Here is a 21281-nt window from a genome sequence, read left to right on the forward strand (position 1 = left end):
TATTTTATGACACCTCAGACTTTTTCAGCTTAAAGTGGCTACGGTTGGACAATTAAAACTCTCTGTAATGTACATGGACCTTCATTTCATTATTACACAGAGCAATTTTGTATTAGTGAAATATGACCAGTGTAAGATAAAACAAGTTCCTTAATGACAATATCCCAAGCAGGTCCTAATGTATTTTGATGCTTTAGGTGTAAAACTAGTCTAAAGATGAGCTTTTATATTTTGTTACAAAAACATTTTTGAAGAGATGTCTGCAAACTTGCTCCAAGCCGTTCACAAAATGGAGAAGTATGAATCAATCACATGTGAAATGGGGTCGTGAAGAGGAAACTGCTGACTATGAGCTTTAACACACACACGTGACTACCTCATGAAGCTGATTGAGAGAATACCAAGAGTGTGTAAAGCTGTCATCAAAGCAAAAGGTGGCTGCTTTGAAGAATGTAAAACATATTTCACACTTTTTTGTGTAGTATGTAGTTCTATATGTGTTATTTCATAATTGTGATATCTTCTCTATTTTTCTAAAACATATAAAATAGTAAAATATGAAGGAAAAGCTTTGAATGAGTGGGCGTATCCAAAGTCTTGACTGGTGCTGTGCATAAGGTAGAACTCACAATGATACTCCGAAGATATATTTGGGAACAAAAACCCCCCAAAGTACACTATATACAGATGATATTTTGCTGTTTTTCTCCGTGTTAACAATCAAAAGAGTCATTTTTGGGCAACCAAATTACAATAGTCACATAAAAAGTGCTTTGATTTCCATGGGGTTATGTGAGGTAGAAGCTGAGAGAAATGTTTTTCAAATACTAGCAAGTGTGATCAAATAATTAAAAAATAGAAACATTTCTTTATTGCTTCTAGTTTCTTGTGGCTTTATTCTTTACAATTCAGACATTTGAATAGTTAGAAAGACAGTTATTTGATTGTCATATATGGAATATGACAGGTCACTATAAATTAATGCAAAATACAGATTGGTTCAGACTAGGGGAACATTTTATTGTTTCTGTTACTTTTATCCTTTGGTTGTGCCTCGACCCATAATTGCTTTCTTTGTGTTTCTCTCAGGTCTCAGCAGGATTATGTAACATTTTGGTCCAAACAGTGCCACTAAGAGACCGAAACTTGAGGCCAGGATAGCAAATACTTCCACAGCATCTGCATATTTGCCTGGGGAGTTGACATAAGCAGGGACAAATGCCACCCACACAGCACAGAAGATCAGCATGCTGAAAGTGATGAGTTTAGCCTCATTGAAGTTATCTGGAAGATTCCTTGCCAAAAATGCTAGCAGGAAGCTGAGGATAGCCAGTAAGCCAATATAACCCAGCAACACTGCAAACCCAACAGTTGACCCAACTACACACTCATAAACTATCTTGTCGTTGTGGTATTGAGTGTTTTTATGAGGAACTGGTGAGGCAGTGACAATCCAAGCAGTGCAGATTGCTGCCTGAATGCAAGTTAGAGCCAGAACTGTCCCTCTCTGCTGCATAGCGCCAAACCACTTGAGATTGGTTCCACCTCCTAGTTTGGAGGCCTTGAAAACAGCCAGAACAACCATGGTTTTCACCAGGATACATGAAACACAAAGTACAAAGCTGATACCAAATGCAGCATGTCTCAGCTGGCATGTCCATAGTCTGGGTCGGCCAATGAACAGCAGTGAACACAGAAAACATAGTTTAAGTGACACCAAGAGCAAGAAACTCAATTCTGAATTGTTGGCGCGTACCATGGGTGTGCTGCGATGATAGGTGAAGATCCCCAGGATAAAGGCACAGATAAATGTGCCCAGCAATGAGGCGGTTGTCAAGCAGATACCCAGAGGCTCATGGTAAGAGAGAAACTCAGTTTTCTTTGGAACACAGCGGTCACGCTGGGGGCTGGACCAGAAGTCCTCTGCACAACTGGTGCACTCCATGGAGTCTAGTAAAAAAATATGGAAAGAATCTATTTTTTCTGTATTTTTCTTTCAACTAGTTGGACGAACTAATGCAGCCACAAAAACATAATCCCTCCCACCTGGGAACAGTGTCTCAGAAATTGGATACCACAGCCAGGGATGCTTTTTCTTCAATACCAAGTGGGCATTCCTAAATACAAGTTACTACTCCACATCATATCACAAAATGTTAAACTAATACCAACCAGTTTGATTGCTGAACATTCCCTCAGAACAAGGGATGCAGTCAAAACAGCACACAGGCTGCCCCTTCTTTCTGGCCATGCGGGTACCCGGAGGGCAGCTCTCACTGCAAACTGACCTGGGTGGCTACAGGGAAAGTAGTGTTAGTTGTGTTATTCTATCTAGACCATTTGATGCTTTTATTGTATGCCATACAAAAGCAAAAACAACAATAAACACAAGTTACCTTTTTGAAGTTAAAGTTCCAGTAGATTTTGCTTTCATCTAGTGTGAGCTCTTCACCTTTGAAGGCTGACTTCTTAACCACACCCACACTTTGAACTTGTGTTTGTCCATCAGGAAGCCACTTCCAGTTCATGATATCATAGATTGGTAAGGCATCACCATTCTCATCAAATGACACTTGATCACCAAAGGGTGTGGTGAAATTGACCTTTTCCAAGTAATACATAAGCTATGACAGGATGAGATAAATAATACATAGCTTGACAGACTCCATCAGGATAAAGTACTGCTCCTGATTGGACATATGCTATTACAGGGTCTGATTGACAGGTTCATGATATTGTTTAAATCAAGTGTACTAAAACAATGATATTTAGGGTCTTTAAATGTTATTCTTTTCTCTTGCAACTTCTTGGGTTAAAAGTCTGTCTTCTACTCTAAGACAACCAGGGCATTGAAACCAACCTACCAATGTAATAATTAAAAGTGTGTTTGCTCAAACATACTTTATAATGAAAATCTATTACAGATAATACAGTACCCCTATGCTGTTTTTAAAACATAACCAGTGTAAATTGATGTCACACCTGCCACGGCTCCAGTCTCTGTAAAGTGGCACAGCTACGCCCTCTGAAAGGCCCTCTGCCAGGCACACACTGCATCATGTCATCAAGGGCATATGCTAAGGCATATACAGCCTTGTAAATGTTGTACTCAGGTCTGAGATTAGACACATCCAAAAACTCAGTCTCCACATCCTCTAGATCTTCATCTCCAGTGCATAGCATTCCCCTAGCTTCCTTCCAACCTGCTGGAGGTGGTGCGAATCTACACTGAAATGTGTGTTCCCAAAATTGCTTCACCTGAAATGAATCAAAAAATGTCTTTTAAAATAAATAATGACAATATATTATTCTTGCAATTTGTCATTGTATTGTAAGGTTAAACTCTCACCATGCTATTTTCATAGCCACTGTGGTTTTGGTCAGGATGAATTCTTAACAGGAAATCTCTAAGGCCAGTTATTTGTCCATGACGGATGGCTATTCCTAGTGTGCCACCAAGGTACGGCATGAAGGCAGGCGTCTGAAGTCCATCAATTAATGTCCAGGCTTCACTGGCAACCCATTGCAGGCCTGTCACATTCTGCTTCACCACCTGTGCAATGCATTATATGCATCTCTGTTCAGACTTCTGTGAAACAGATGCTGTAACAATCTATACAACTACAGTCTATTTTCTATTATGCAGTGAATTACAACAAAATTACACAATAACATAGCTGACTCACTTAGTGATAGTGAGAGGCACACATATAATTAAATTTCTAAAAGCAAGGTCATTCATTTAAATTAGTCTGTTGAGATTGTAATTTTACCACACCAATGTTTCCAAGTGATTCACATTACTATTTATATGCAATTTTGGTTAGATGACAATTCACATAATTTTGGTCAATTAATAAAAGGGACATAAATGAATTCCCTGCTATAGGTCCAAAGATAGCATTTTTTGTTAATCCCAAACCTCTTGCATGAGTTGAATCATATGCATCTGATGTGCAAACACAATGACCACTCGAGCTGTGGACTTCTTCATCATATCCACAATCCTTTTGTACTCCTTTGAATCATTGCCCCAGGGCAAAACCTCTAAGTAGGCCAGACAACCTCCACTAGACTGAGCCAGGTCTGATTGGAAGGAGCGGGCAGCATGCAGTCCATAGTCATCATCACTGACCAGCAGACCTGCCCAGGTCCAGCCAAACCATTTTAGAATCTGAATCATGGCATGCACCTATTTGAAAACAGAGAGGAGGGATTAGTGTATAGGCTGGGATATTCTTTTAGTGTACATTTTCCAATACGTGACTCACAACTGAATCATAGTTCTTTAATCCCATTAAACTTTTTCACTTAAATCTATATTGTTTCATTGATGCACAAAACAAATATGCACAAAGATGCATTTGATTGGAAAACATATTTTCAAGCTTGTTATACCTTAATTAAGAGATACACTATTTTGCAGTATTACAGTATTTTACAGTATATCACCTGGAAAGCATCACTTGGGATTGTTCTAAAGAAGGATGGAAACCGCTGCCGATCATTCAGGCAAGAACATGTGGCAAAATAACTCACCTATAGTGTAAAGAAAAATACATACTGTGAATGGGTTATGTATCTCATGAAAATTATTAATAATTTTTCAAATATTTTACTTTAATCAAGTACAACACATCAAAAGCTAACATGAAATTAACGACAGGAAACTTACAATGGGCAGTCTGAATAAACCTAACACATTGGAGGTGGCAATGGAAAATGTCGAGAAGGGATCACCTACAATCCCTAGGACTGGAGGGGTCCCTAAACAAGTCTCCTGTAGTGGGAACCCCTCTTCTCGGCCGCTAGCCAGCGACAAAGCAGCACTGAACCCAATACCAAGCGTAGCACAGTTGTCGTAAAGACTGTATCCCAGAGTCACATTAGTTAGAAGATTGGAGTTTCTGTTTATCTCATCAATAGCAAAGGCCATGGTCATAGCATGCCTGAACCCTGGGGGGTCAAAGCTAACACACACAATGTCACTATTAATCACTAAAAATGTAATACAGTATTTCCAATAATCTGCACATGATGTGTGATTTTGATACTTACCCTTGGCAGCTGGGCTGATGTGGCTTTGAGGTGAACGTCAGCTCAGGAAAGACAGAGCTATAGTGGACTTCAAACAGCCCACCCAGAATCACATCTCCAACCTTGTGCATCCCATTAAGATTAAACTGCCGTCTTAATTTACAAGATGAGGAAAGAGAGGAAGACTCAGAAAATAAAAAATAGTAGTAGGACAAAATCAAGATCATGTAGATACACAAGAGCAAATATTCCCCCATAACTGCCCTCCTCACTCTTGTATCTCATCTTCATGCATGGGTACTTAACTTTATATGCAGGGTTACATCGTCCCTTTTCGTCATTGCTGAATATTTCATACCACCCATTTGGGCATACACAGCAGAGGGGGATGGGCATAATACACCTTTCAAAATAATTGACACATTAGCAGTATTTTCACAAAAATAACCATAACTATAGCGTCAGTGGTAACACAGGTTTTGTACCAGACCAGTGTGGTGAAGAAAGGACTGAGCCTGGAAGGCAAATCTCAATTTACGAGTTTGCATTCACAATCTCACCTATGGCCACAGGCTATGTTCACAGTCATAGACAGCAAAAAATAAGAAAAAAGAAAGAAAGAAAGAAAGAAAGAAAGAATCTAACTCATGAATATACTGTATGTCAAGGTTATTAGTTAATGCTGAGGAATTATAAAGAGCAGCCTTTGATTTGTTTTAGTTTTTTTTGTTTGTTTTAACTCTGTCAGCTACACCATATTGTATGGACAGAAAATAGTATATCGTTATTGATGTAATGCTAGCCTAAATATTCTTGACTGTTTGATGTTTTTAATCAAATTAGATTAAGATTTAGATTTTATAATCTAAACACATCTTTAAAAAAAGAAACATAGCTAAGTAAGTTAGGTTAACTATCTCATTGTAAAAATAGATAAGATTTAAACAGATCCAGAAGAAGAGTGAATACTGGATTTACATTAGTTAACTGGAAAGAAATACAAACAGATGTGAGCGTAATGATTTGTTCAAACATTCATCGTAACAGCTCTATAAAATGATAATATGTCAACAGCCATCAAAAAAGACTTAAGCAGCTTTAAAAAATAGGAAAAAAATATTTTTTACTACAACAGCAACAACTAAATTGTTTTCCATCTCTGAGGGTTATGAGCTAAAATGTACTGTATGAGTTACTCATTTACAATTTCTTTTCATATTTGATACCTGAGGGACTGTAATCAGGCAAAAAAACAACAAATGAAAGAACATGCAATAACATTGGAAGACTCAGTTTTTATTTCATGTTTATTTACAACTTCTAATTTCTTCAGGCATCATTCTTCCACCTAAATAAGGTTATACATTTTAAAAAAGGTGGTGATTTTTGTTTGTCTTTTCATGAGCAGTCCATACAGTAGTTGGATAAATTACAGTTCTCATGGCTTGGTGGTACCTCGACCCATGATTGCTTTCTTTGTGTTTCTCTCAGGTCTCAGCAGGATTATGTAACATTTGGGGCCAAACAGTGCCACCAAGAGGCCAAAACTGGAGGCTAGGATAGCAAATACCTCCACCGCATCTGCATATTTGCCTGGGGAGTTGACATAAGCAGGGACAAATGCCACCCACACAGCACAGAAGATCAGCATGCTGAAAGTAATGAGTTTGGCTTCATTGAAGTTGTCTGGAAGATTCCTTGCCAAAAATGCGAGCAGGAAGCTGAGGATTGCCAGTAAGCCAATATAACCCAGCAACACTGCAAACCAAACTGTCGAGCCAACTACACACTCATAAACTATCTTGTCATTGTGATATTGATTGTTTTTATGAGGAATAGGTGAGGAAGATACAAGCCAAGCAGTGCAGATTGCTGCTTGAATAGATGTAAGAGCCAGAACTGTCCCCCTCTGCTGCATAGCACCAAACCACTTCAGACTGGCTCCACCTCCTGGTTTGGAGGCCTTGAAAACAGCCACAACAACCATGGTTTTAACCAGGATACATGAGACACAAAGAACAAAGCTGATACCAAATGCTGCATGTCTCAGCTGGCATGTCCATAGTCTGGGACGGCCAATGAACAGCAGTGAACACAGGAAACATAACTTCAGTGACACCAAGAGCAAGAAACTCAGTTCTGAATTGTTGGCGCGTACCATGGGTGTGCTGCGATGATAGGTGAAGATCCCCAGGACAAAGGCACAGATAAATGTGCCCAGCAATGAGGCGGTTGTCAAACAGATACCCAGAGGCTCATGGTAGGAGAGGAATTCTGTTTTCTTAGGAACACAGTGGTCACGCTGGGGGCTGGACCAGAAGTCTTCTGTACAACTTTTGCACTCCATTGAATCTACGAAAGGGGGAAAATAGAAAGTGAAAAATTTACTCACAATTTTATGTAGCCAACTTTCTCATTTTTGCGGCCCTTGTCACTACTTCTACCACCAGTCCGGGGAGAGTATAGATAGATGGGCCTAATACACATGGTGAACACACAGCCACCCTAATAAACAATCATTCTTGCCTGTGCAGTAACTTGCATGTGCTTTTTCACCTCCACTACCTTGGTGCATATGGGCAAGATTCATAATCCATAATATAGCTCATAGATTTATAAAGGAAACCAACCAGTTTGATTGCTGAACATTCCCTCAGAACAAGGGATGCAGTCAAAACAGCACACAGGCTGCCCCTTCTTTCTGGCCATGCGGGTACCCGGAGGGCAGCTCTCACTACAAACTGACCTGGGTGGCTACAGGGGATAAGAGTTCTGTTGCTGTTATTTTACACCATTTCATGTCATTATTGTATGCTGTACTAAGGCAGAAATATCAATAGCAAGAAGTTACCTGTTTGGAGTTAAAATTCCAGTAGATTTTGCTTTCATCCAGTGTGAGCTCTTCATCTTTGAAGGCTGACTTCTTAACCACACCCACACTTTGAACGTTTGTTCGTCCATTAGGGAGCCACTTCCAGTTCATGATATCATAGATTGGTAAGGCATCACCATTCTCATCAAATGACACTTGATCACCAAAGGGTGTGGTGAAATTGACCTTTTCCAAGTAATACATAAGCTATGACAGGATGAGATAAATAATACATAGCTTGACAGACTCCATCAGGATAAAGTACTGCTCCTGATTGGACATATGCTATTACAGGGTCTGATTGACAGGTTCATGATATTGTTTAAATCAAGTGTACTAAAACAATGATATTTAGGGTCTTTAAATGTTATTCTTTTCTCTTGCAACTTCTTGGGTTAAAAGTCTGTCTTCTACTCTAAGACAACCAGGGCATTGAAACCAACCTACCAATGTAATAATTAAAAGTGTGTTTGCTCAAACATACTTTATAATGAAAATCTATTACAGATAATACAGTACCCCTATGCTGTTTTTAACACATAACCAGTGTAAATTGATATCATACCTGCCATGGCTCTAGTCTTTGTAAAGTGGCACAGCTGCGCCCGCTGAAAGGCCCTCTGCCAGGCACACACTGCATCATGTCATCAAGGGCATATGCTAAGGCATATACAGCCTTGTAAATGTTGTACTCAGGTCTGAGATTAGACACATCCAAAAACTCAGTCTCCACACTCTGTAGGTCCTCATCTCCAGTGCAGAGCACTCCCCCAGCTTCCATCCAACCTGCTGGAGGTGGTGCGAATCTACATTGAAAAGTGTGTTCCCAAAACTGCCTCACCTGAAATGTATAAGTAAAACAAAGTGTTAACCACTTAACACACGCCCCTGTTTTTTATGCTGTTAGCCTAAACGACATGCCCAAGTTGTGAGCAGCACAGATCCCACATAGTTTGAGACTCAGAGATGTGTCTGGTATCATTGGAAAGGAAACACTCTCAGGATTCTTGTAAAAGTGTCTGTGTGATTCTGTGACTTACTGACAAAGAGTGGCAGAGGTTACAATGATGGGGTTGTTTACTCGCCCATAGGTTTGCCTTTACAATGACATGTGTACAGACATTCAGGGACCTCTCAGCGGGATATAGACACAATGAGGCCACAGCCACAGGTCTTGGCTTCATGCAGTCCAAATTTGGAGTCAAAACACCAAAAGATGAATTTTTCAGAATTATTTTTCAACAGGTATGTCCATGCGTTTTCCTCAGGTCCTTTTTGGAGACTCCAAATGGACACTTGGTTACCAAAGCTGTATAACCACAATCAAACACCTATAACTTCACATCCCCTTTGCCTACAATCAAAATCTTGGTCTCTAATGAAAGCTGACTTATCATTATTTATTATTATTATTATTATTATTATTATTATTATTATTACATATAACCATATGTTTTTGTTTGGCCATATCTATCTATCTATCTATCTATCTATCTGTTTATTTTGGTATAAGTCATATGTCAAGTCGAAGAAGAACCAACCGTGTATCAAAATGCCGTGTGCGTAATGATATATGGTTCAACTCTTTTACGCACAGGGCGCACGCCGGTTACGCTTGGAGTTTGTTTATGGACAGCCAAACATAATAGCTTAGTGTCATACACCGTTAGAAACCTCTGACTATTGGCTAAAAGGTTATCATAGGCTGGAACAGCAGTTAATCAAAGCCATGTCGTCATTGTTGTCGGTCACATGTCCTCATTGGCTTTGGAGACATGTACTGCCTAATCCTAAACACCAATTGGCTTGTGTGTGGTGTCGTCAGAAGCAGGAGAGGCTCACGGTCGTAAATATCTAGTCACGTGTACTCTGAGATGGACGTGCAGGTCAGGAAATGACGTAAACGGACCGTATATGGTTTGTTATTTTTTGTTATTAAGTTACGTGTTGGACTAAATACATGGAAATATCGAGGAAAGTATTCCGGTTTTATGGAAACGGATTTCATATTTCACAAGAATGGATACTTGGCGAGCTGTACAGAAAGTCCTGAGTCATAAGATGATCGTTGTGGATAAAGGGAAGACTTTGAAGGTATGTAGCATTATAGCTTTTCTTACTTAGCTCAGGGGCTAGCCGAGCTAATCGCTAATACTATTACGGCTGTGAGCAACCATATAAGTCGTGAGTGGTCTTGAATCAATCAGGACAATCTAAGCTTTCCAACGATGTACGGCATGAATATATATGTTTAAGGGTTGGTGTTTAAAACATTCAGAAGAACTTGTGGCTACCTCCTAACATCCGTCTCGTTCCGTAGACGGAACAGCGTGCGTTAAGTGGTTAAACAAACAAATAAGAATATTTTATCACTGAATTACATATCTGATAGAAAGCTTAAACTCTTACCATGTTATCCCCATTGCTGTTGTTGTGGTGTATGTCAGGACGTGTTCTTAATAGGAAATCCCTGAGGCCTGCTATCTCTCCTCTGCGAATGGCAATTCCTAGTGTGCCACCCAAGTATGGCATGAGATGGGGGATTTGTAGCACAGCAGCTGACGTCCAGGCTTCACTGGCGAGCCACTGCAGTCCTGTCACATTCTGCTTCACCACCTGTGTTGTATTATATTAAATATATATTTTCAAACTTCTATGGAAGAAATACAGTTCACTTTGTAAGACTGAATTACTACAAAATAAAAACCAAAACTATAAAACTCATGCCAATGACAGATTTAAAGCAGTTTCAGCGCTTATGTATGTGGCAAGAAAATGCTGAGTTTAAGTTAATATTGCTCGATAAAATACAGAAAAACCTAATTTTAGGGTACAGCTCTTATCATGACCATTAATATTGACTAATTTTGAATGGTTAGAAGGAAGTTTAGGAATAATTCATATGTGTGCTACCCCAGCTTAAAATGCAATTTTAGTCTTTTCATACATTGCAAAGCTTGCTATTTTTTTTCTTCTTCCCCCAGAGTCATCACTTTTAAACCATTATTTAATTTATGTTGGAATCAGGAGAGAGAGAAAGATTTTAATCCCAACCTCTTCCATTAGTTGAATCATATGAATCTGATGTGCAAACACGATGACAACACGAGCTGTTGATTTCTTCATCACCTCCACAATCCTGCTAAGTTCGGCCGGGTTGTCACCCCAGGGCAAAATCTCTGAGTAGGCCAGACAACCTCCACCAGACTGAGCCAGGTTAGATTGAAAGGAACGGGCAACATGGAGACCATAGTCGTCATCACTGACCAGCAGACCTGCCCAGGTCCAGCTGAATCTTTTTAGAATTCGAATCATAGCCCGCACCTATTTCAATACAGAGTGAAGGCAGTAGTGTACAGGCTGGAATACTCTTTCAGTGAAAATTTACCTTAAAAATGCAGTTAAATGAGTTCATGCTCTTTCATTTAAATGCATATAGTTTTATAAGTGGTGAACAGATCAAATGCAGTACTCTTCTGCACAAGACAAAATATTAGTTCAAAATATTTTGAAGGTCAATATATTTTCTGCAAAACACATTTTGCATTTGTTATTTCTATTAAAGAGTTTCACCTGGAAAGCATCACTTGGGATTGTTCTAAAGAAAGATGGGAACCGTTGGCGATCACTCAAGCAGGAACATGTGGCAAAATAACTCACCTACAGTAAAAAGAAAAAAATCATGATGCAAGTAGGTTTTGTGTTACATCAAAATTATTTTACATATTTTAACAATTCATCTCACAAAAACAATCACTGCTTACAAAATAAATGCTTAGAAGTTGGATTCAATAAATTTGTTGAAAAGTATCATGTTCGGACACTTTTCCTATGCTATCACTTTAAATTACAGCACATCAAAGACTAAAGAAAGGAAACTTACAATGGGCAATTTGAATAAACCTATCACATCAGAGGTGGCGATAGAAAATGTCGAGAAGGAATCCCCCACAATCCCCAGTACTGGAGGGGTCCCCAAACAGGTCTCCTGAAGCAGAAACTGCTCCTCTCGACCACTGGCCAGTGATAAAGCAGCACTGAATCCAATTACAAGTGTGGCACAGTTATCATAAAGACTGTATCCCAGAGACATATTAGGTAGCAGGTTGGAGTTTCTGTTGATCTCATCAATAGCAAAGGCCATGGTCATGGCATGCCTGAACCCTGGAGGGTCAAATCTAACACATAAAATGTAAAAGTCACCACTAAAAAGAACTACACACAATATATAAATCTGTAAATATTTATGTCTTCTGCTGCATGTGTGTAAGACTTACCCTTGACAGCTGAGCTGACGTGGCTCTGAGGTAAATGTCAGCTCAGGGAAGACAGAGGTGTAGTGGACTTCAAACAGACCACCAAGAATCACATCACCAGGCTTGTGCATCCCATTAAGATAAAACTGTCTCCTTAATTTACAAGATGAGAAAAGAGAGGAAGACTCTGACAAGGAACAGGAGTAAGAGAACAAAATGAAGATCAGGTAGACATACAGAAAAACTGCATCAGGAAATGCACCCATAACTGCCCTCTTCCCTTCACCCTGTTTCTTATCTTTATGCAAGGTTACTTAATGTTATGTGAAGAGTCATGTGATCTCATCTTGTGATTCCCCCCCCCCCCATCATATCATGCCACCCATCACGGCATGGATAGTAGCTGGGGGGCAGGGCATAAAGATCAAATTAATTGTACAGACACATAATGTAATGATTATATAATTTAAGCATGGTTTCACACACACCCCCGTGAATCATCACCTTATCGTGGTGGAGGGGTTTGCGCATCCCAGTGACCCTGGGAGCTGTGTTCTCGGGGGCATTTGCCCCTGGTAGGGTCTCCCAAGGCAAATTGGTCCCAAGTGACAGTTCGGACAAAGAACGATTCAAAGGACTCTAGATGAAGCAGAAACACAGAGTTGTAGCAACCCCAGCAATGCTGGGGAGAAGGATGTCTGGGTCACATTGCTTAGCCTGATGCCACCACGACCTGGCCCTGAATAAGCGGCAGAAAATGGATGGATGGTTTCACACACAGTTTGGTCAAACACAAAGAATGACAATATGAAGTGATTGATAAACCATGTTTTACCTCAGCCACACATTGTAGAGAAACTCTGAAAGTACATTGGAGATGAAAGATGAACAAGAAAAAATGCAATAAAGCAGCATAAAATAACAATTTTGCTAGAACTGATTACATTTTTTAAAACCTAAGCAGTTTCTGACATTGCAAGATTATGTCACTTGTGAGCCGACAATTTTTGTTTGAAGTCTATAATTTAAAAAAAAGAGCAGCTTGCTGCGTCCTTTCTTCCTCCTTCTTGTTGCTCAGCCACCACCGAATCGCCTGTCTAACTGTTATTTTGCTGTGATGTAAACTCACTTCAAGCCTGCCATTTTTTTTAAAGATCATGGTAACTATGGTTGGTAAAGTCATAAATAAATAAAACGATTCAATTGTGCAGCTCTTGTATACTTTGTATACCGAATTGATCAAATTAATTTAGCTCTTTCACAATATAAGTCTGGGAAAAGTATTTTAGTGCCAAATAGCATCACATGATAGAAACAAACCTAGCTATTCGTAGAAACCAACTAGCCAACGATATACAGACTGGCCTGTGGAGCACCAGTGTTCTCCTTTTAATGACGTGACGTTTGTGCACCTTGTGTTAAACAGAAGAACAGATTTGCTACTGCAGAGTGGAGGCCCATGCCCTCAGTATACCAACTAGCTGGGCAAGTCTAGTACATGTCTATGTGTATGTGTGTGTGTGTGTGTGTGTGTGTGTGTGTGTGTGTGTGTGTGTGTGTGTGTGTGTGTGAGAGAGTGTGTGTTTTGGTTAATGGTGAAGAATAAGCAGAATAAAAATGGCGCTTCAGTTGGTCACACACAGATATCTGAAATGGCATTTTCTCCATTTACATTACTGTAATTGCTTTTTGGAACCTGCACATACAAAGAAAAAAAGCCAATTGGAAAAACATTTGGATCTTCCTGGCCCTCTAGTTTGACAGAATCAGGAGAGTGGTACAGAAAGGAAGGGATGGAAGATCTGAAGAGTGAAAAATGAATCAAAGCGTAAGTGATATAGATACAGATGCAAAGCCTATTGCATGGGAAATGATTTTTTTTATTGTCAGAAGATGGATCATAGATATAAACAGTTCACGCATTTCTTGGTCTTTCAAATCCCAAGGAAAGTAGGAGTAAATGATCAGGCAAAAGGTAATAATGATGTAACATTTTTATTCCGTCTCCCTCCCTCCCTTCTCTTCCGTTCCCTCGGTTTTGTTTCTTGGAAAGATAGCTTGTAGCTAAAAAGAAAGGTTACTTTGAGGTTAAATGAGATTTCACTACTCAAATGAATATAAAATACACACAGGATCAAAAGTGCTGATTTATGTGTTGGGAGTGGCTCTACCCATGATTGCTTTCTTTGTGTTTCTCTCAGGTCTCAGCAGGATAATGTAACATTTGGGTCCAAACAATGACACCAAGAGGCCAAAACTAGAGGCCAATATGGCAAATACCTCCACTGCATCTGCATATTTACCAGGTGAATTGACATAAGCAGGGATAAATGCCACCCACACAGCACAGAAGATCAGCATGCTGAAAGTGATGAACTTAGCCTCATTGAAGTTGTCTGGGAGATTCCTTGCCAGAAATGCTAGCAGGAAGCTAAGGATAGCCAATAAGCCAATATAACCAAGTAACACTGCAAACCCAATTGTTGACCCTACTACACATTCATAAACTATCTTGTCATTGTGATATTGAGTGTTTTTATGAGGAGCTGGTGAGGAGGAGACAAGCCAAACAGTGCAAATTGCTCCCTGAATAGAAGTAAGAACCAGAACTGTCCCTTTCTGCTGCATAGCACCAAACCACTTCAGACTGGCTCCACCTCCTGGTTTGGAGGCCTTGAACACAGCCACAACAACCATTGTTTTAACTAGGATGCATGAAACACAAAGTACAAAGCTAATTCCAAATGCTGCGTGTCTCAACTGGCATGTCCATAGTCTTGGGCGGCCAATGAACAGCAGTGAACACAGGAAACATAGTTTGATTGAGATTAGGAGCAGGAAACTCAGTTCTGAATTGTTGGCGCGTACCATGGGTGTGCTGCGATGATAGATGAAAATCCCCAGGACAAAAGTACAGAATAATGTGCCCAGCAATGAGGCGGTTGTCAAACAGATACCCAGAGGCTCATGATAGGAGAGGAACTCAATTTTCTTAGGAACACATTGGTCATGCTGGGGGTTGGACCAGAAGTCTTCTGTACAACTGGTGCACTCCATGGAGTCTGACAACAACAGAAAAATGTTAAGATAAGTATTGCTCAGACAAAACATCAGGTATTTGGAAAGAAACATCAACCATTTGCATTCCTATTATTGTCTTAAGAACAAACAAAACACATTTGTCATAAGGGACTGCAATCTATCTGCTTTTTTCCAATTTGTCCTCCCAATTTGTAATGGCTATTTTCCCAGACATTAAAGTTCTTGTTATTACCAGTTTTTACTAGTCATGTGTCATGTACCTTATCAACAAAACAGGGACCTTTTAGAAGGAGGGTAGCACACATACTGTAGAGGTTAACACTATAACAATCTCAGAACTCACCAGCTATCTGTCTGATGACAATTTGGCCTCTGGGGACAACAGCCAATATTTTGGGATTTCTTTTATAGCAAGCGGATGTCCAGATAATGGATATCTGAACTTCCCCATCTGTGTGCTGGTCATTGTTCATAATCTGACTAGCAACTTGAAACAGTCACGACTAATCTTTACACATAGTTATAGTCATATGAATGCGTGTACATTTTTAAAAAATGAAATAAAAAGCAAAATTGTTGTCTGGCAGTAGGTGATGGGTTCCAAGATTGCATTTCAGCCAATGTGTTTCCTCGGCGCCTGCTAATATCTTTTTACAGAGATTAACACTATCACATACCCACAAACTAAACCCTACACATATGTACTAACCAACCAGTAGGAACAAACGCCTTTCAATTATGCTCATTAAGGCACTTGGCTAAGCCAAAGGCATGGTTCTGAATGTCAAATTCATAAATTACATTATTTTATAAAGGATACCAACCTGTTTCATTGCTAATCTTTCCCTCAGAACAAGGTATGCAGTCAAAACAGCAGACAGGTTGCCCCTTTTTTCTGGCCATGCGACTGCCTGGGGGGCAGCTCTCACTGCATACTGACCGGGGGGGCTAAAGGGATAATAAGAGTTGTCATAGCCCTAAACCATTTGATGCTGTTATTATCAGTTACAATCAGGCAAACATGTGTAAAGTAATTAAGCAGAAGTAACCTGTTTGGATTCAAAGTTCCAGAAAATTTTATCTTCATGAAGTGTTAGTTCTCTACCTTTGGCTGACTCCTTAACCTCACCCACATTCTGAATCTTTGTTGTTCCATTAGGGAACCACAACCAGTTCATGACGTCATAGACTGGTAAGGCATCACCATTCTCATCAAATGTCACTTGATCCCCAGATGGTTCGGTGAAGTTTACTTTGTCCAAATAATAGACCAGCTTCAGGAGGGTGAGATAAATTAAACAACAGATAAAAAATGTAACAAACCCCACCCACTTATTCTTATCATGGTCAGGTATAGTCATCAATTATTATTTGCTCTTTCAGTATAAAATATTCTCTGTTCTAGAAGCTGTCTTTGCCATGTTTAAATTAAGATTTAAGAACTCAAACTTTATATATAATGCAATTCTTGAGCCACTATGAATTTGATGCTGTTTTGTCCTTGCCATGTTATTCTCTTTAGAATTGTTTTTTCATACTCATTAGTTGTAGTCTGAAAATTGATGTGATAGTAAAATAATGTCTTTTTTTAAATATTCGTTCTGATAAACTACAGTACTAATCATACGTTAGGGCCCATTTACTAATTAACTATTTGGAAACATAAACTGGTGGAGTGTAAATTGATATCACACCTGCCATGGTTCTAGTCTTTGTAAAGTGGCACAGCTGCGCCCGCTGAAAGGCCCTCTACCTGGCACACACCGCAGCATGTCATCAAGGGCATACGCCAGAGCATACACAGCCTTATACACATTGTACTCTGGCCTAAGGTTTGAAACATCAAACAGCTCACTCTCCACATTGTGAAGATCCTCCTGTCCAATGCACAGTGCTCCGCCAGCCTCAACCCAACCTGCTGGAGGTGGTGCAAATTTACACTGAAATATGAATTCCCAAAATTGATTTACCTGAAATGTAATATTAAAAATCTGTGTTAAACAGTGATGATATATTGTTGCTGACATATTAGATCAGATAGTAAAATTAAATTCTCACTATACTGTTTCCATAGTTGTTGTGGTATTGTTCAGGTTGTATTCTGTGGAGGAAGTCCTTGAATCCTGCTATTTCTCCTCGACGGATGGCAATGCCCAGGGTGCCACCCAGGTATGGCATGAAAGCAGGGGTCTGGAGTACATCAACTGAGGTCCAGGCTTCACTAGCCATCCACTGCAGGCCTGTCACATTCTGCCTCACCACCTGTGTATTGTTTTTTCTTTAAGACTTACAGTATAAGGCACAATTACAGTTAAGTGCTTTGTGGTAGACACTCTTTATTGTAATTGTGTCATGATAACATATACAATTTCTCATTTCACTTTTCTGCAGAGAAGCAAGAACAAAAGGAAAAAAAACAAACAACTATTAAACCAAACCTCCTCCATTAGTTGATAAATGTGGATTTCATGTGCAAAAACCATAACCACACGAGCTGTTGATTTCTTCATCACTTCCACAATCCTCCTACGTTCAGTGGGGTCATTGCCCCAGGGCAAAACCTCTGAGTAGGCCAGACAACCTCCACCGGACTGAGCCAGATTAGATTGAAAGGATCGGGCAACATGGAGTCCATAGTCATCATCACTGACCAGAAGGCCTACCCAGGTCCAGCCAAAGCGTTTAAGAATCTGAATCATAGCACGCACCTATTTTTATAGAGAATTATAATTAATTATCACTATAATTATAATAATTAATATTGTTTAGGTAACTCAGTCATTGATGTAACGGTCACAGTGATTTTTTTATTCATTAATTGCAGCATAATCATTCTGAACTATATTTTCATTATTTAAAATATATGATATATTAAAGCACATATATCTTATCAAGTAAGTTTCTTATAAAACACATTTTGCAACAATTATGTTCTTAATGGTCTCACTTGGAAAGCATCACTTGGGATTGTTCTGAAGAAAGATGGAAACCGTTTCCGATCACTCAGGCAGGAACATGTGGCAAAATGACTCACCTGTAAAGGGATATGCAGTATGCACACAGGTTGTGATTCACATGCGATTTTAAACATTTGACCAAATTTTAAATATGAAAATAATTCATAAACAAATGAAAAGCCCAGAAGAAATTAAGGTTTACCATAGGCAGTCTGAATAAACCTAGCACATTGGAGGTGGCAATAGAAAATGTTGAGTAGGAATCACCCACAATCCCCAGTACTGGAGGTGTCCCAGAACAGTTATCCTGAAGAAACTGCTCCTCTTGACCACTGGCCAGCACCAACGCAGCACGAAATCCAATAACAAGTGCGCCACAGTTGTCATAAAGACTATATCCCAAAGTCACATTAGGTAGCAGGTTGGAGTGTCTGTTGATCTCTTCCACAGCATAGACCATCGTCATGGCTTGCCTGAACCCTTGAGTGTCAAAGCTAACACACAACATGTCTAAAAATATTTTGACACATATACAATCTTCTTATGCACATTACGACATTATTAAGCATCTGTATTAATATATCTTAATGTTTACATGTTTATTCTACATTTGTAAAATATCTCAGTATCTGCTATTAAGATTCATATTAAATAAATGACACACACTGTAGAATAATCTGCAGTGTTTTATGTTGGCTCTGTATGTGTGTGAGACTTACCCTTTGCAGCTCGGCTGATGTGGCTCTGAGGTAAATGTCCATTCAGGGAAGACAGAAGTATAGTGTACCTCAAACAGCCCACCTAGAGTAACATCACCAGGGTTGTACAAACCATTGAGATGAAACTTTCTTCGTAATTTACAAGTTGAGGAGAAACAGAAAGACACAGAGAAGAAATAAGAAGATGAAAACAAAATGAAGATCAGGTAGACATAAAAGAGTAAGTATATGTCAAGAAATGCACCCATAACTGCCCTTCTCCCTTCACCCATGTCTTGAAGCACAGTTGGTCAATTTTATATGCAGGGGTATGTCATCTTCTTTACGTTGCTGTTTTCGTCATCGTTTAATCTTTCACACCACTCATCAGGGTGCAGCTAGTAGTGTGGGCAGGACTTAATACACAGACCATCATTTCAGTTGTGTACAGTTCCAAAGTGTATAATTATATATAGTGCAAAACATATATGCAAAATCCACCAAATATTTAAACTATTTACATACTAAATTACATATATTTTGTTACATAAGTGTCTACCTCAGTTGTACTAAACAAATCTAAAGGCATCTAAAGGTTGTGACAGAGAGAGTGTGCAAAGAGAGAAAAATACCAGGTCCTCCAGCGAAACCTGTTATTATAGCTCCAGATGTTCTGATGGCCTCTTGTGATATCTTCAAAATGAATGCAAAGGTTATACAGCTCAGTTTTATTCAGAATGAGATTTGACAGAGAGTTATGTTAATAACTTAAAGTACCACCCATAATATCATTGTTTCTTTGGTTTAGGGATTATCTGATATCTTAAACCTGTGCCCACTAAGCCTATTATCTGGTATCTGAGCTTTCCTGCAGATGCACTGTGTTCTTGCCATTCATTGGCACAAAAGAGTTGGTGTTCACATTGCAGGAGAAAGACACACTTTCCAACATAGTGCAGGAGCCAAAGGGAGTGAGATCACATTAGAGTAAATCCAGCAAATAGTTGGGAAGCCAGTGAGGACTCATAACTTTGTTGCTGCATTAGTGACTCCTACTGAATGATCAGGGAACCCGCATTAAAGGGGCATTAAAGGTTCTATACCTTGATATCACAACACACATTTCCCTCTCTTTCTCTGACAGTCCATAAGAAAATATATGCTCTGCAGAGAGTGGTCAAGCTTATACTGGGCTCCTAGGGTTGAATTTACAATGTGTAACCCTCTTTTACCATTCTTTTTCCACCTGTAAAATATACAGGTAATTCTTATTTTTACAATTGTTATGAACAATGTGATGTCTTTGGTTAGTGGAATGAAGTATGAAAAAGAAACATTATATTAGTCTCATTATTTTAAACTAACCACACGCCAGAAATAATTTCTCAGTATATCTAATTCACTATCATGGATTCTGTGAGTTTGGCTGTGACTTCCACTAGGTGGTAGTAGAGTGAGTCTTTAAATGAGTGTTTGTCTTTCTCTTTTCGTTAAACTGCTCTGTGCACATTTAAAGTATGTGTGACAGCTTGTATTTAGGAATTAGATGAATACTTGAGTTTGCATGTGGCAGGTTAGCTCACTAGATTTTTTTCTATCATCAGTCTAGGCTGTATGACTGTCAGACAAGGCCTGACATTTTGCCTGAACATGTAAGTTTCATATCAAACATTCACAATTGTTAAACTCCAATTATTTGCGGTTAGTTCAGATTTTAGAGTAGCTGAAGATTAAAAGGCAACTCAGAAGACCGATTTATTATATATCTATGATAGATTTGACAAGATATTAGTTTAAAATATGTCAATGTAATGGGACATTTTATATGTTTTAATGTCTTAAGATTAGGTGCACTGTCTATTGGACCTATACTGTCTTATGGCTGTGTGCAGAGTATGACAATGTGTGTGAGCATGTTCAACTCCTGGTTCCCAGAATGTTAACAAAGGCAAAGATGTGATTCAACCTTCAAACTTCAAACTCAGCAGATAAAGATGCAGGTGCAGACACCTCTGTAGATAGAGATCAATGTACAGAGGTGACGCATTGTGTGATAAAGCATGTAGTTTGATGTGCAAATATTCACAGGCATATCTTCAGCATTTCAAACTGGGAGATCTGCATTTGCAAATGTGAACTCTGGTTATTGAAATAAAACTCTGAAATACAACTTGCTGTCTGTTATGACAGTCATAATGGAACAATAGACCTTGCTATTTATTTAAAAAAAACTGTGAAATAATTCTAAAAAATTGTGGAGATATCTGGAGTTGACACTAGAAAAGGAACAGGGACATTCAGTGTAAATTAAATTGTACATGGAGCCCATAGAAGTAAAAGATTTGGATAAGAATTGTCTACTGAATGACGTCATCCTCAGATGTATAGTAAGCTGACGTACAGTAGAAGGAGGGAAGCT

General features: G+C 39.2%; 3 protein-coding genes across 3 annotated transcripts; all 3 read right to left on the bottom strand.

Moving 5' to 3' along the window:
• Window positions 1-1036: 1036 nt before the first annotated feature.
• Window positions 1037-5378, bottom strand: LOC128359910 (extracellular calcium-sensing receptor-like). The gene is made up of 10 exons (XM_053320224.1): window positions 5361-5378; window positions 5059-5222; window positions 4676-4970; window positions 4453-4539; window positions 3923-4192; window positions 3350-3553; window positions 2983-3258; window positions 2397-2624; window positions 2173-2296; window positions 1037-1923 (listed from the first exon to the last, which is right to left on the bottom strand). Exons 1-10 carry the CDS (start codon window positions 5376-5378, stop codon window positions 1037-1039), a joined length of 2553 nt encoding a protein of 850 aa, XP_053176199.1.
• A 1097-nt stretch (window positions 5379-6475) lies between these two features.
• On the bottom strand, window positions 6476-12577 carry LOC128359785 (extracellular calcium-sensing receptor-like). Its single transcript, XM_053320109.1, has 9 exons — window positions 12187-12577; window positions 11793-12087; window positions 11483-11569; window positions 10964-11233; window positions 10319-10525; window positions 8475-8750; window positions 7889-8116; window positions 7668-7791; window positions 6476-7389 (listed from the first exon to the last, which is right to left on the bottom strand). The coding sequence occupies exons 1-9, from the start codon at window positions 12429-12431 to the stop codon at window positions 6476-6478; spliced, it is 2646 nt and encodes an 881-aa protein (XP_053176084.1). The 5' UTR covers window positions 12432-12577.
• A 1736-nt stretch (window positions 12578-14313) lies between these two features.
• On the bottom strand, window positions 14314-19032 carry LOC128359787 (extracellular calcium-sensing receptor-like). Its single transcript, XM_053320111.1, has 9 exons — window positions 18884-19032; window positions 18367-18658; window positions 18155-18241; window positions 17646-17915; window positions 17266-17469; window positions 16902-17177; window positions 16257-16481; window positions 16032-16155; window positions 14314-15227 (listed from the first exon to the last, which is right to left on the bottom strand). The coding sequence occupies exons 2-9, from the start codon at window positions 18628-18630 to the stop codon at window positions 14314-14316; spliced, it is 2364 nt and encodes a 787-aa protein (XP_053176086.1). The 5' UTR covers window positions 18631-18658; window positions 18884-19032.
• Window positions 19033-21281: the final 2249 nt, after the last annotated feature.

This window comes from Scomber japonicus, chromosome 6 (assembly GCF_027409825.1).
Source record: "Scomber japonicus isolate fScoJap1 chromosome 6, fScoJap1.pri, whole genome shotgun sequence".
Classification (NCBI taxonomy): domain Eukaryota; kingdom Metazoa; phylum Chordata; class Actinopteri; order Scombriformes; family Scombridae; genus Scomber; species Scomber japonicus.